The 15,602-nt window shown below is 42.4% G+C and overlaps 1 protein-coding gene and 1 long non-coding RNA gene across 3 annotated transcripts in view; both read right to left on the bottom strand.

Moving 5' to 3' along the window:
* LOC141753017 (uncharacterized) overlaps positions 1-15,602 on the bottom strand; it is a 602,052-nt gene that overhangs the window by 269,480 nt on the left and 316,970 nt on the right. The window lies entirely within an intron of this gene.
* The window catches only part of cd276 (CD276 molecule), a 74,634-nt gene that overhangs the window by 19,190 nt on the left and 39,842 nt on the right, over positions 1-15,602 (bottom strand). Inside the window, exons 5-6 of one of the 2 annotated variants that reach the window (XM_074611271.1) lie at positions 6,750-6,887; positions 2,381-2,422 (exon numbers count right to left, since the gene is read on the bottom strand). In XM_074611271.1, coding sequence (XP_074467372.1) covers positions 2,381-2,422; positions 6,750-6,887 — 180 coding nt within the window. The remainder of the gene's footprint in view (positions 1-2,380; positions 2,423-6,749; positions 6,888-15,602) is intronic. The other variant, XM_074611279.1, reaches the window with a different exon arrangement.

Below are 15,602 nucleotides of genomic sequence, written 5' to 3'. Positions count from 1 at the left end.
GGGGTAGTCACTGAGGCTGGGCCGGCAGAAGAGGCTTGCTCTGCTTGCTAATGGCGAAATTAATTCTGGACTCATAAGGTCATAGTAAGCAAAGTATCACATCACTCTCATCACAGAAAAAGAAGCACACAGAAGTATTTTGTCCTGGTTCACTCGCGTTATGAAAAGCAAACGGTGAGCACTGAGAAAAACCTATAACTTCTTTCAAATGTTAAGTTATAGTACTCTCCTGAAATAGGTGAACAAGACTGAATAGGTATAAAAGGAATAGTTTGACATTTTGGAAAATATGCTCACTTGCTTTCTTGCCAAGAGTTAGATGGAAGATTTATACCACTCATGTCTGTACAATAAATATGAAGCTATACAGTCAGCTATCGGTAAGCACAGCTTAGCACGAAGTCTAGAAACAGGTGGAAACTGCTAGCCCAGCTCTGTCCAAAGCATAGACTGTATATAAAGATGGATGACATAACACCTCCCTAAAAGTGAAGCCAGAACATCTCACTCGCCCCCTGGTGGCTGGCTGCAGTATAGGTCTTAAATCCCGCCCCCTCCATGTTAGTGGATGTGACATGGGCCAAACTAAAAAGTCAAAGTACAGGTAATACATTTTTGTCATGTTAGGTAGTTCTTATCACACTGATGTATGATCCAGTGTTCATTTTTCGGATAAGTTTGGTTTTTAATTAGTTTTTTTGACGCTATAAAAAGGGGTTGAGACGTCATGATTGACAGCTGCTCTGAGTGAAGTAATCCCGTAATCTCATTTGTTTAAACCGTACAAAACATGACACATTGCAGTGTTATGGGGGGTTATGTGCTGGACTATTTCTTGGCCATTCTTTCAACTTCCTGGAGTCTTGTCATCGTCATGGGGTTACTAGGCAACCAGCAGAACTCCAGCTTCAGTTGCACCTTGTGTTTAATGGTAACAGGCAATTAGTAACATGCTAACATGCTAAACTAAGTTTGCTGAAGATGCTAAACATCAGCCTGTTAACACTGGCACTGTGAGCGTGTTAGCGCTTGCATTAAGCTCAAAGTAAATTGTAAAGCTATTTACTCTTTCCTCAGAAACATTATGCCCGCTAAATATCTTAATGTTAGCAATGTCATTGTGAGCATGTCGGCATGCTGACATTAACATTTAGCTGGAAGCACCACTCTACTTTAGTACAGCCTCACAGAGCCACGAGTAGACTCTTGTTCATCTTTATTTTTTCTTGTTTAAATGCTCGAATTTGAACAGTCGTGAAATGTCTCTTTACCGAGGGGCAAAATTTCTAAATAAGGAATACAGCTCCTTCTGGGCATTGCCTTTGTTTAGTGATTCAAACTAGTTAGTTTTTAAAGTGTAAAGTGTGAATAGTGACTCACCAAACTCCACCTAAGTGGTGCAAGGACCTTCACAGGTGATGTCTGTCCATTTTGCTGGATGATTCATCACAAAAATCCAAAAGCAACTTATTCCTACTGACAATAATATGCATAACACATTTCAGCCAGGGCTCAGTGCAAAATCAATTTGGCTTGGTAAACAGGATAATTTGAGTGCAGGACACGGCGGCGCCATCGTCGGCATTTTGTGAAACTTGGAACTTGTGGAACTTGTTACCATTAAATTTATAGACAAGATAGATTTCACTGTTATAGCCGTAGCTTTGGGGGAACGTATAATGTAAAACAGCTTGTTGGCATCACTAAATTAGTGCACCCGTCTCCCTCTCTCTGCCTCAAACACTTAACACACACACACACATAGGGGAAGAGTTATGCCACTGGGTTGCTGTGTTGAATGGATCCGGCGCCTGGAGCCGGTCTCATTTCTCACGTGCGCTCATGCTTCATCAGCGTTCACTCACACTTCAGTAAACAAACTTAACATTCGGTTTCTTTTGGGTCTTTACCATCCTGCCACCTGGACTTCTTTTAAAAGAAGACTAAAGGCTAAAATTGTGGTGGAATTTTGTGTTGTGTGATATATTGCACCGTGCATGAAAATAACCTGTGTGTTAGGAAAAAAATTGCAATTCCAGATCATGCTTTCAATGAGATTTTGCACGTGTAGAATTAATTACTCTGTTTACAAGCTCAGTCTGGTCTGCCCACTTGATCCACCCTCCAGTGGATGAACTGCACTGTTGCCTGTTCCTGACAGTGTTTACAGCCTTGCATCATTACACTGCTCAGAGTGCTGAATGCAAACGATTAGACACATTTACATATTTCAATATCGGTTTTAGCTAAAGGATGTGGAACTTTAAACGAGTGGATTTTCAACTGTGTCCTGCCACAAGCGGCTGTGCTAGCTAAAACATACAGCAGGTCCTCGATACACACAGATGCTGAGGCTTGAAACAGGTGTGGATTGACTGACCTGTCTTTGACTCCTCTTCTTCCAGTTCCTTGGCCTCTTCAGCTGTGGGGAGACAGAGGAGCCATTATCAGCGGGAGCCACAGTACAAAGGCAGGCACGCAATGCAGTCACTTCATCACAAGCCTATGGTGAGCTGATCCTTCACAGCTCAAAGGACAAGCCGTGGCGAGAGAGCTATATGACGACGAAGCTCCGCTCAATGCCACATCACACACACACACACACACACACACACTCACACACACACACACAGAGCCATACCCACCCCTTAACCTCCTATCGAGCCCTTTCGCAAAGACAGTAATCACATTAGGCTTTAGCTGCTGGCTCTCTGAAAACCCACTGTCAACAGAGTTAGGGAGGCAACCCAGTGATGGCTGTCACACTTACAAAAATATACGTGGCATGCATGTGCGCACACACATACGGGGCTAAAAATAGGTCCGAGACAGAGCATCCAAGCGACTGATATTAATGCTATGACACGATTTTCCCAGCAATTGGGCTCGGGATTCAATATTTAGTGTCTGTCTGGTACATGAGATTGAACTGATAATTGAACAAAATTAAATGTCAAGGCGACACATTTCATTTGTTCATACGTTTGCCTGATTTTCTTTGACTTTGCCACCAGAGACTATAATGATTCAAACAGCCTGCATACAGTATGCATAAATCTACCCACACCACATTCTTCAGTTTCTCTTCCTCGGTGTTATGTTGTATTTTGAAATCCGAATTTATAAAATGACAACTGTAATCTTCATCTACATATATCCAAACTAGACATTTTTTTCCACTGCAGAGAAGATGATATTTTGTTGGCAACTTTGAACTGAAATACCTACCCGTTCTTTTTCCCAGGGCATCAAATGCCGACACTTTGTCACGGCCATCGGCGTTAGATACCGACGCACAAGGCACCCTTCAGCGTCAGTATGAGACGCACCGAGCTTTTTATTAATTACAATGTAAACCCATCTGCGTCAATATTAATGCTCAGCGAAAGTGCGCCGGGAGTGTGGTGAAATAGCTTTAAGAGTGAAAAGACGCACACCGGACAGGCAGGAGGGGGCAATGGATGTCCAGGAGAACGCTGTTTGTGTCCCATGCGTCACGTTACAATCAGCTGTTCGTTCATGTCCCCTGTTCACAACATTCAGTGTCATTTTCACTGTACAAACGTAGTAGTTTTAAGCACAACCATGTTTTTCCTAAACCTAACTACGGTGGTTTAATTGCCTGAACCTAAGCACATGTTTTTGTTTACTTCACAACATTAAGCACGTGTTTACTGCAACCGAAAAGAGTGACGCCAAGGGGGTCTGACAAAGCGTCAGTATATGACTAGTTGGGATGAGAACGCGTTGGAAATACCATTTTGAGTTAACCTGTTAATTATGTGTAAACTAACCTGTCTCACGACGGTCTAAGCCCAGCTCACGTTCCCTATTAGTGGGTGAACAATCCAACGCTTGGTGGATTCTGCTTCACAATGATAGGAAGAGCCGACGTCGAAGGAACGAAAAGCGTCGTCGCTATGAACGCTTGGCTGCCACAAGCCAGTTATCCCTGTGGTAACTTTTCTGACATCTCCTGCTTAAAACCCCAAAAGTCAGAGGGATCGTGAGGCCCAACTTTCATGGTCTGTATTCATACTGTAAATGAAGATCAAGCGAGCTTTCGCCCTGTTAATAATGTGTACACTTTGAGTGTAAAATCCACAAAAGCATCTTGGTAAAAAAAAAAGCAATATAAAACTACTTTACTTCACATCTTCAGAACTGTATAGCGTAACATTCATATAGATGTGTGAGCCTGTTTACCTTCACTGCTTCATTCAACACCTCCAAATCGACCAACAGTCCCGCCACTGTGGCAGCAGTGGAAAATACCTTGGGGGACGGGGCTTTGATAGGAGAGCGAGGCTCATTTAAAGTCCGGGTGAAGACGGGGGCATCCACGGGGCAGGGAGTGAGAACTGCTTCCCTTGTACATTGAGAGCGTTACAATTTGATTCCCCTGTTGGCTGCATCCCATGACGCGTGGGGGTAAGAAGAAGGGTGGTTATGACTCGAGCACAAAAGCAGGACAAACTGCATAAAAGACGAGAGAGTCGAGGGAAAGAAAGCTACTCAGCGAAGCCAGAAGACTGTTACTGTTCCTCATCATCCTCCCTTCTGCCTCTGTGTTTCTCCTAAAAAAACAGCACAGCACTGCTGCTCAATCTCTTCAAACACTGCTGTGACATCATGAGCGTTTCAAATGTAAGCAAAAGCAAATGGCCTATTGGTAAACCTATAGTACTATAAATACACTGATTAGCGGGCTTAATTAATTCATTTCTGCACCCGAGAAACAGCAGAGACGCCTTGTTTTTAAAACCTTTGTGCATGCTGGGACATACGGCTTAATGACAGCAGTGTTTGTGCTGCGTAGGTTTTTAATTCATTTTCTCTCCCTTTGAATATCAACTCTTGATGATTGAATTTTGCTCATTTAAAAAAAGACGACAGCTTTCTTTCGCCAATGTTTTGATCAGGGATTTTATAAATGTCTGTTTTTCGGAGCGTTTGCTACACAGACTTGGGGTGAAATACATCTATTTGTCTGTTATTTCATGTGAGTCCCAGGCACACAAAGGCGATCAATCAAAAGCATTTGGTCCGTGTTAAACCTGAAGGGTTAACCCGTGTGAAACGTGTGCACCACTGTGGTCAAAACCCCCTGGGGGAAACACTGCTTCCCTAATGACTTTCATCTGTCACACAGGGGAGATTCATCCCATGTCACCTACACATGATATCCAAGCAAAAAGTCTGATTAAATTATATGCTTATCTAAATGTAAAATATGCTTCGGAGAAAGGGGAACAGCAGAGCTGGATATTAGATAGTCATTATGTAAGGAAGGACAGCAGAGAGGGATTAAAGAAATAAAATGCTGAAATGTTGAGATACAACACAGCCCCCCGGAATTGAGCTTCCACAAGCTGCTCCGCTCTGTTACGGTACACATTCGGGTGCTCCACATACATTATGACAGGTAAGAAAAATGACTTACTCACTCCTCCACTTTTACTGACCCTTCCACCCTCTCTACCCAGACACGGCGAAGAGAGAGTCAACTTCAATCTGGCCATACCCGGGAACGCCATTAAAAGATAAGACAACCACAATTAGGTTGCACTTGCCTGCTTCCCTTCCCTCCCCACAGCTCTGGATATGTGCATACCAATCCTATTTTAAGCCCCAATCCACATCTGTATTCATACAGTATCATTCTATCAGGAGTATAAAAGTCGGCATGATATGTGAATAAGTCAGCGTTCCCCGCTCTTCGGCTTTGTGCTTGGAAAACACCAGAAGACTGCAGAAGCATTGCTGGCAGGGGACAGAATGAGACTTAACATTTCAATAAGGTGGACAGCGGATGACCACATAATCAATCCCGCCTTCGGTGTTAGGGCTGCAGACGGGAAACACAGCTCCTATTCCACCCCACTGAAGAAAATGGCCCCATAACCCTGGGAGCCTTTTTTTGCCCGTGGGAGGAACTGCATTATATTGCTCTCTTTCCATTTCATTTGATTTCATATGTTCCATGGAGCTATTTACTCTTTCCTCTGAGTCTGTGTCACTTCCATATTTATTTTTAAACCTCTGGGCCCTGGTGCAGACACTGGCTGACCTTTATTTAAATGTCTCCTCCACTCTGAGCGGATCTCATTACAGCAGAGCTGGTGGCTCTGCACTATCTATCTCATTTCAAAACTTTTTCTCTTTGCACTTGCGGCGATCCTCGGCTATTCCGCAACGCTAATTACTGGACCCGAGTAATGATGTTCCTCTTTGCCGAAGATATGTGTCCCACCATCCGAGATCCTGCCCGTACGCATTAAGCAGAACTCCCCCTTGGATTCTCAGAGTTCCTTGAGCAGTTAAACATCTCATCACTGCTTTCTGCTCTATCTCTCCCGCTCTCGTTGTGCCTCCCACATGATCTAGGCAACATGTCGCAATTATGCTTATCATCTACTGGCCCGCTATGTGAAGAGTTTAAGGAGTCATTCTGCATTTTAATGAAGACCCTGCGAAGGCTTGAAAGGGCCTGAGAGCATGATAGGTTAGCATCCATTATTCAGCAGGCCCTTGGACTGTGTGCACAGTAGGCTAACACAGTCCGAGAAAAAAAATCGGGGAAATCATTTCATGGCTTTATTTTTTTGTGCATACAGCTCCAAAGTTGCCGCTGCTCTGAGATTCACATTAAATATTGCCCTTAATGAAGGCAAGTCGGCCCAAAAACATGCTTTTATCTAACCTCAGAGCCAACTCTCCCCCTCCTCCTTCTCTCCCATTCCCTCTACCTTCTCTCCTGGCCTCCTCGCAGCTCTCCTTGATCTTCCTGCGGCAGACAGCAGCCAGGGCAATGAGCAGCACCAGCAGACACACGGCCAGGCCAACAGTTACCCACAGAGCCACCGGGGGGAACGCGATGTTCTGACCTGAAGCAAAGGGCACAGGGAGAGGGTGGAGAGAAGGGAGAACCTCATTATTCACTCTTGCAGAGCTAAAATAAGAGCACAACTGTCACGACTGTATCCATCACCATTATTTCACCATTTGACAATTTTGCTGTCCGAGCTCGTTGTCATGAAAATCCTGAATTATCCAGAATGCAGAACATGAAGCACAACATGATGACACATCTCCATCAGCGTCGTCATACAGTCTCGTCTTCCGTATAAGGTTTGACTTTCAGAAACAGCGAGATCGTCAGAGAAAAACCGAACTAAGTGTGAACCTTTGCTTAATGTGAACGGAGTTGGAGCTTCTATACTGGTGTCCAATTAAGACACTTGAGTCATTCAATTGAGTCCAGATGGCAGATAGCTAAGCAGGCGCACAAGACTGTGTTGTCGTTTCACTCAAACAGCATTGGCACAGCATTAAGAGGATGTTGGCGCTAACTATCCCACCCCCTGCCTTCTGCTACGCATTGCTCAGATGTCAGAAGCTCTGACGCGTTCGCTTTAATATTCTCTAACTTCTTAATATCTATAATAGAATTTTCACTCTCTAAACGGGAAAGAGATGTCAATATTCAGGGATATATTTAAATATGAACAAGTTAAAAGAAATAAAGCAAATGTGAACGGTACATATTTCACATCAAATTTTGATTTTGATTTTTTTTTTTACGAGTACAATGACAGTGAAAGTATATTTTTCAGCACTACACTAAAATTACTTTGGAGACAATTAGACATCGAATTGAGTGAGAGTATGTTGGCAAACTGCAAGCTGATGAGGAGGAATAAAAACTGGTCAGCAGGACAAAAAAGATATCAGAGACGAAGCCAAATTTCCCCGGGGTATTGAAACTGAACAGAGGGAGAAGAAAAGAAAACAGCAGAGCCACTAAATAGCTGTGAGCCTGGCTGTAGCACAAACAGGCCTCCCTCAGAGAGTGCCCGCTCTGGGCAGATAATAATAAAAAAAAAGACTGAAAAATGACTGGCACTGGAAAGAGGAAATGATGAAGCATCTGTAAGGACTTGGCATCAGCTATGCAGACAGGCTACTATGCAGCCTAGCCAAGATGGAGGGCAAATAGAGGCGTCCTTTTGGAGGTGATGGATTCTCAGATGGAAATCCAGTCCATCTGATGCCGTGAAGCAAATGTACCTGATTGTCCAACGAAACAGAGTTAATAAAAGACCACAGAGGGCCATAGAGGAGAGGAGGAGGAGGGACATGTACCCACCAATGATATAAAGGGGTCATTTTAAAGTCTGTTCAGCCTTTATTCTGCTGTTGTCAGTTGGTCAGTCCACCACTTTGGTCCAGTCTGATATATCTCAACAACTATTGGATGGATTGCCATGAAACTTTGTACACAGACACTCGTGGTCCTCAGAACATGAAGTCGAATGACTTTGATGATGCCCTAACTTTTCTTCTAGCCTCAACATGAGGTTTGTTGTTTTAAGTGAAATGTCTCAACAACTATTAAGGGAGCGCTGATCAATCGGCCGCCGATCGTTATCAGACGTTATTTGCTCTAAATAGTTTGATCGGTGGTCTCTATAAAGGCCGATCCGAAGAGCTGATCAGATGACGCAAAACATGTGAGACAATTACTCTACACTGCGGTGTTTAGTGCTAATTTGCAATATTTTCACTATCTGTTTATATCATGTTTATTTTTTTTTTATAGCTTTTATTGTATATTGGTAGAATTTAAATTTTTTTATTCTTATTTTATTATTATATATATATTTTTATTTATAACGTTTTTATCTATTCTCTTGTTATTAGACTGCTTATTTGCACCAACAACACCAAAGCAAATTCCTAGTGTATACCTCTTACACCTGGCAATAAACACGATTCCGATTCTGATTCTGATTCTGATTAAGATAATAAACATTATACCTGCTTAACATCAGCATGTTAGCATGAGGACATAAGCATTTAGCCCAAAGCACTGTGGTGATTAAGTGCAGCACCACAGAGTTGCTAGCAAAGCTGCAGATTCTTAGTTTTGCTATTAGTACTCCTTGGTTAAATGTCAGTAACAGATTAAAAAGGAATGCCTCCAATATAATATAGAGGCAATTGCTGCAGAGGCATTTATTAATGTATATTACATGTTATGTAACTATTATAATCCAATGTTAAGGTCACCGAAATGTGCTTAACCATATGTCTATTTCAAGAGGGTCTCTCGATACACAAGGCACTATAAAGACTCTGTGGTGCTGCTGCAAAGCAGAATAAACAACCAAATGTCACAGAGAAAGGATAAAATCTGGAAAGTCAATCTTGTCATTTTGATGAAGCTGCGCATGCCTCCCCAGGCTAGTCATGACTGATGATGCTGTGGCTCGCTGTCCACCGAGCCCTTCACTCTGTTATATTTAAAGAATGACCATCTGAGAGCCACTTCGTACGAACAGCGAAAAACACAAAACATGTATGAAAGAGGACTAATCATACGCAAGCTGTTCATGTCTCATAAGTCAGAAGAGTAACAAATGCGTCTAGCTTTTTGTGACGAGTAAAAGAAGACGCCGTGCTCTTTGCTTTCATTGTCTTTCTCATTCCCTTTTTATTCTCACACCTTCCCACCACACTCTCCCTCCCTCAAGGCAGACTGATAAAGACAAATGCCATAGTCGGCTATCATTGCTACGCCAGGGCCCAAAGGGCTGCAGGATCATATTTTTCTTTTTCTCTTGTTTGATGATGTGATTTTGTTTTCTTCAGAAATAGATTTGTCTCTAATGGCTCTGTTTACCTATCCTCTCTTTCCCCTTTTCCCTATTCCCTCAGTGCAAGGGTAAGGATGGAGTGCTTTGGGCTGCACTGTCACATTACCTAGAGTCTGCAGACTTCAGAGCTGCACCAAAGAGGGCAAACTTCACTTCCCACACGTTTTCTCGATACTGTGAATGTGTAGCACACATCAGGATACACATCAGAAAAGTGTGTCTATAACGATAATAATCGATTTAAATGCCACACACTCACCAGAGTTCCTGTATTTACTGATGTCAACACTCAATTGGAGTTGATTAGTAAATATAAAATGGATAGACGCTGAAGTATGTACAGTATGTACCCTGTCAGTGTACATGAAATGACACTATGGATTTAGTCGATTTTTTCTTTTTTTTTTGTCATTTAATTTACTGCCACATGAAGCACATTCAAACTGCGTGCAGCATTTATGAATTTTGTTATTATTAGATTCTAATTGTTTGATGTGTGTCACAAATCGACCTTGAATAATTTCATAAAGTATATCAATAAGGGCTGGGCGATAACTCGATATGATAATTTATCATCTTTCAATGGAATCGTATCATGATGAAATCATATATCGAGATATCACGATACACAATTACAGTACGTCGTCTAAATTACAATAACAAGCACATACTGACTCAAATTTAGGGCTGTCCCAAATACCATTTTTTGGGCTTTGAAGCTTCGGTGAGAAATATTCAAAGGTATAATAATTAATGTTGACTTTGAATAATGTTGAGAGATGATTCCTTATTTCATGGGTTATTTGGGGATTTATACATTATTATTACATACTTATATATATATATATATAGTTATATATATATACATAGTTATATATATATATATATAACTATATATATATATATATATTTATATATACTTTTTTATAAATATATGAATATAAAAATAATTAGAATAATTAAAATCAAAGCACTCGAAAAGTGATTAAGGTTAAATACCATGGCAACAGTCAAAGCAGTTGAAGTGAAGCTGTTCAAGTTTCACTTGAAACTGTTATGTTCATTTTGCACTAAAGTCCTTAATTAAATGGGAAAATACTCAGTACTTTTCATTTTCATGTCAAAGTATTTAATTCCCAGAGGAGTATACTAAAATAGCCTTTACCATGTGGTAAGTTCATATGGACTATGTATTTATTACATTACCAGAAAACATGCTATATTGTGATATACAGCATATCGTTATCGAGGTATGAAATGACGTATATATTGGGATGGAAGATTTTGTCCATATCGCCCAGCCCTAATATGAATCATTTTTGGTCATATAAAATGCCAAAATAACATGTGGAGGTCACATCTGTCTCATACATTACTGACAGATCCAGTAGGTGGACACAATTACAGGCACAATATAATGCACATCCAATATAGCAGCCTACTTAAAATCAGATTTCCAGAAGTTCATATTTTATTGAAACTCTGTCTGCGGGGCATTGAGTCAACACTATGGCAGCTTTAGAGGCTATAAAATAGTGTTGTTGTATTATGTTCTATTATATTGTACATATACGGTGATGTGTTATTGTGTCCATCCCTTGCAGCTTATTTCGTTGTTGAGCCCTATCAAACTTGTATATAAAAATGATATATAATGAAAAGGCACAACTGGTAGCTACAAATGCACCTTCAATTAATGTTTGCAACATTTTTTTACTGGTTCTATCGACCACACCTGGACGCATCCTCTGCTGTTACTTCTTATAGGTGGTGCTTCGCCGTAGGTGTTTTGTGTATCATAGCAGGCCACAGCAGACTGCTAAGGTAAAAATAGATATTTAATGGGGGCAGGCAAGAGTATGATAAAACACCACCTCCATATGGAGCCTCTAACACAGGGCACATCACCAGTGAGGAATGAGGCTCCCTTAGTCTCTGGAAGACACTATAGGGGACTCGCAAGGGGCCGGCTTAGGTATTGTTTGGGCTTCAGTGAATGTGAGAGCCAAGATTTGCAGGCATTTTTACAAGCCTGAGTGTTTTCTCTCCAGCACCTTTGGTGGAATAAAGTGCTCCTAAGACTCCCTTGCCTGTCATCTTGGTTCTGCAACGTGAAGACGGTGGAGATCAAAGCTGCTTTCTCTCCAACTGTCAGCCCAGTTTTACCTGCCTAGAAGAAACCTAGCCTCTTAAGCTGTGACCAAAGGAGAATAATGTCCCTTGACAGAAGGATGGCTTCAGGCTAAAAAGAGCCTCAAGGCTCATTGTAGACAAGCTGGAGGGATGAGGAAGAGGAGAGGAAGAGTCAATTAGGTTTTTCTTTCATTGTCAGGATGAACAACCTGACCTTATTCTGCCTGGTTGTGGAACTAGAGGAAGAGGGAGAGAGGGGACCTGTAGAGGAGGAGTGTTGATCAGAGACGAGCGAGGTGGACTAGGGGCTAGCCCTGGGGTTGAGCAGCAGCTGGGCTCGGCCCTGCTGGAGGGTCTGTACAGCCCTGGAGACCAGAGAGGCACAGCCAAGCCCAGGACTCGAAATAGGCTTATATATCTCTCTAACAATGAGTCACATGGCAGAGATAAAGACATTCATTCAGACAATACAGTAAGGCGGGGAAGAAACAGTAAAGTGAATGAGATATAAAACTCAGTGAGACAAAACAGGAGCTCACACTTAAATCACATTCACCCAACACTGGCGAGGTGATTGATGCATACTAGCTCAGCGAGTGCGAGCAGGCTCGCAGACGTTGCTGATTTAAACTTCTTTATTCAGTTTCCGTGTAGCGCCGCCGAAATCTCGCAGGGAAGAGATTGGCAGAAACAATAACAACGGTGCTAATGGAAAGAAGATGGCCTCTGTGTCAGAGGACACGGATTAGCCCCGAATGAAAAACATGAGCATGAATATTAGGATTACATTGAACGAATGACTTTGAATTTGTTTCAGCTTCAGTTTCAATTACCAGCCTTTTATTATCAACCTCGAAGGTGTCCATCAAAACCTCACTCGGCCCCCGGCGTGTAAAGCTTGTGACCACACAGGCACGCCGGCTGTTCTTGCGATATTTCTAGGAAACACCTCTTCTCTCTGGGAGAGGACGAGAAGCACGCTTGCGGAGGGAAAACTTGGCAAACTGAGATGGATGGCGACATGTTTTTGTCCTGTCAGCATCTTTTGCTCTGAGCCTTCTCTCCTCTTTTTGCATTTCAATAAATTGCTTTTCAGCTAGATGCTACCTCACTGTCTTATTGGCATGCAGGGAGGCAATGCGCTCGTCTCCAGGACGACCCGGCGCCCATTTACTTACACAATTTGTCTGACATTATTGCCCTTCCCTTGACGCCGTGGGCTCGTGGCAAACACTCGTGTATGATGTGCAGACGTGCACATTAAAACAGAGTAATGGCTCTGCATTTATAGGAATAAAGTTTCTAACAGCCCTCTTTTTTTCTCAGCGGGAGAACTATAAAAGCCATCTGGTGGTGGTTGGGAGGGGGGGGTGGTGGAGGGTGAGCAGGAGGGTAAGGTGGATGAGTTAGTGAGTCAGTGAAGGTTGGAGGGATGGGGTAAGCGGGTGAGTGACCAAGCGACCCAAGAAGGGGGAAAAAACAAACGGCAGGCATTGAGCTGGTAACTACGTGAATGCAGGACTGGGATGGAATCACAATGAGGTTTGGTGGTATTAGTCCACTCTCAACTCATAAGCTGTCTCGCAGACATGTCAGGCTGCTACTGACCTTTCTTCAGTGGAAAGTTGGCTCACAGTCCAGAGGTACTCTGCCTATAGAGCAGTGCTATGGATTTAGAATGATGAGCTGGTGTGGTAAATCAGACTTTAATCTGATTGATCCATAGGGGAATATTCCCCGCCAACCAACGGTCATAGACTACTGACAGAGGTTACAATGAGGCATGGAGACGGATTGAGTTTGAGTTACCATTGACAGATCAATGCAGGATATGGATTTGGATCATTGTGGCTTGCTGTTACAAAACAAAACAATGGGGCCGTTGGAAAATGAGTGACTTCCAAGCAATTAAAAAGTAAGTTACCAGTGTAAATCAGGAGCATCTAGATGTTTGTGAAAGTGACTTACAATTAACCTGACCCGCCAACCAGAACCATCCGAGAAGCAGTCATTGGAAACTATTGTAGGCGGCTGTGGCTCAGAGGGTAGAGCAGGTTGTCCACCAATCGGAAGGTCGGTGGTTCGATCCCCGGCTACTCAAGGTCACATGTCGATGTTTCCTTGAGCAAGACACTTAACCCCAAATTGCTCCCGAAGGCATAGCCATCGGTGTGTGAATGAGTATTTAGATTAGATCCTGATGGGCAAAGTTGGCACCTTAGTAGCCTCTGCCATCAGTGTATGAATGTTTGTGTGAATACTGACATGTAGTGTAAAGCGCTTTGATTGGTCGGAGCAATAAAAACTAGAAGTTAAAAGACAAAACAGGAAGTGGAACAAACTAAAAAATTGGTGGGCCGCATAAGGTCAATAGGGGATATCGAATCTATTCTATAATCCATAATGATAATTATTGTACATGTTGAGCAACCTTTTAGTCATATTACTAAATTGTGGGTGCATTTTTACACACACACACACACACACTCACACACACACATACACATTATTTAAAACATACATGCACATATATAGATATGTGACTGGCATTAATAATTCATGTTTTTCCCCCCCAATAATGTCATAATGCCATAAAAACACATGAGTCAAACTGAATTATTAACTGCCAGGAAGCTTTTTGTATGTTACTACCGTATACAACGAGACCAACGTATGACAGTCACTGATTTGTCTGGAAGCGCAGCAGGGCGAAGCTAAGTCACAGGTATATTCAAAGGGATGATTTCAAGTCTTACTCAGATACGCCAGGGGCAAGGTTAGAGGGAGTTTTCTCATCTTTACAGTTGAAGGTAATCCCATACCCTGTAGACTGGCTAATTAACTGAATATACAGCTCAGAGCCAACTGTATGGTTGTCGTGTTAGCAAGGCAGAGGCTACGTTACAGGCAGAGAGGTGTGAGAATGCGTAACAGCTCTGTGCTGGAATATATAAACAATGGCCTGAGGTAGAGGTGGGCAGTATAAAACCAGAATAAACTTCACACCGGTGGAGATATGTGCCCTGATGTGGATCCGGCTGCACCATTTGTTCTGGTACAGAGTGGATATTAAATGTCACCTTGAGCATCAGCTTACTGCAGGTTAACCGGCGAGCATACGCTTCCCTTTTACACTGAAACAAATGCACATTTGCATTCAGACGGCTCAATAGAGACAGGAGCAAATCATGCGGAAAACATGTCAGCCATTATGAGGAATGTTTGAAAATGCACTCCAGCTCTGCCACAAGTAGCACTGGCAGCACTGGTGTAAAAAAACATGTCCCTGTCCTAATGATGAGACAAGACAGATGTGGAAGGACGTGGTGAAAACATGAAAACACAGGATCCTTGATACATAAAACAGACTGGCAAACATTTCACCCAAAACAAAATCCTGAACTTTTACTGCAGCTGTTGTGATAAAGTGAAGCCAACGACACACACACACACACACACACACACACACACACACACACACACACACACACACACACACACACACAGCTGTGCAGTGTGATAAGCTCTTAATTTCCACCAGGTATGAAACTCTCCTCCACAACTGCTATAAACTATTTTAATAGTTAATTGATCATAACTTCAGGTAATACATTGTACACCAGAGCCTGTCCTGCATTTGAATCACATTCGATTGAAATTATGAGAAAAAATATATAACATCAATATTCAAAATATACTGTGATATACTGTAAATCCTACTGCCTAGTCCTAGTCTGGGAGAAGGATGAAAGTGGGCAACCTCATCTAACACCGGCCCGGGCTGGCTCTCTCTCAACATCTCCCATGTCC

This window comes from Sebastes fasciatus, chromosome 2 (assembly GCF_043250625.1).
Source record: "Sebastes fasciatus isolate fSebFas1 chromosome 2, fSebFas1.pri, whole genome shotgun sequence".
Lineage (NCBI taxonomy): Eukaryota > Metazoa > Chordata > Actinopteri > Perciformes > Sebastidae > Sebastes > Sebastes fasciatus.
The sequence above is the reverse complement of the archived record's forward strand: the minus strand, read 5'-3'. Positions and strand labels throughout refer to the sequence as shown.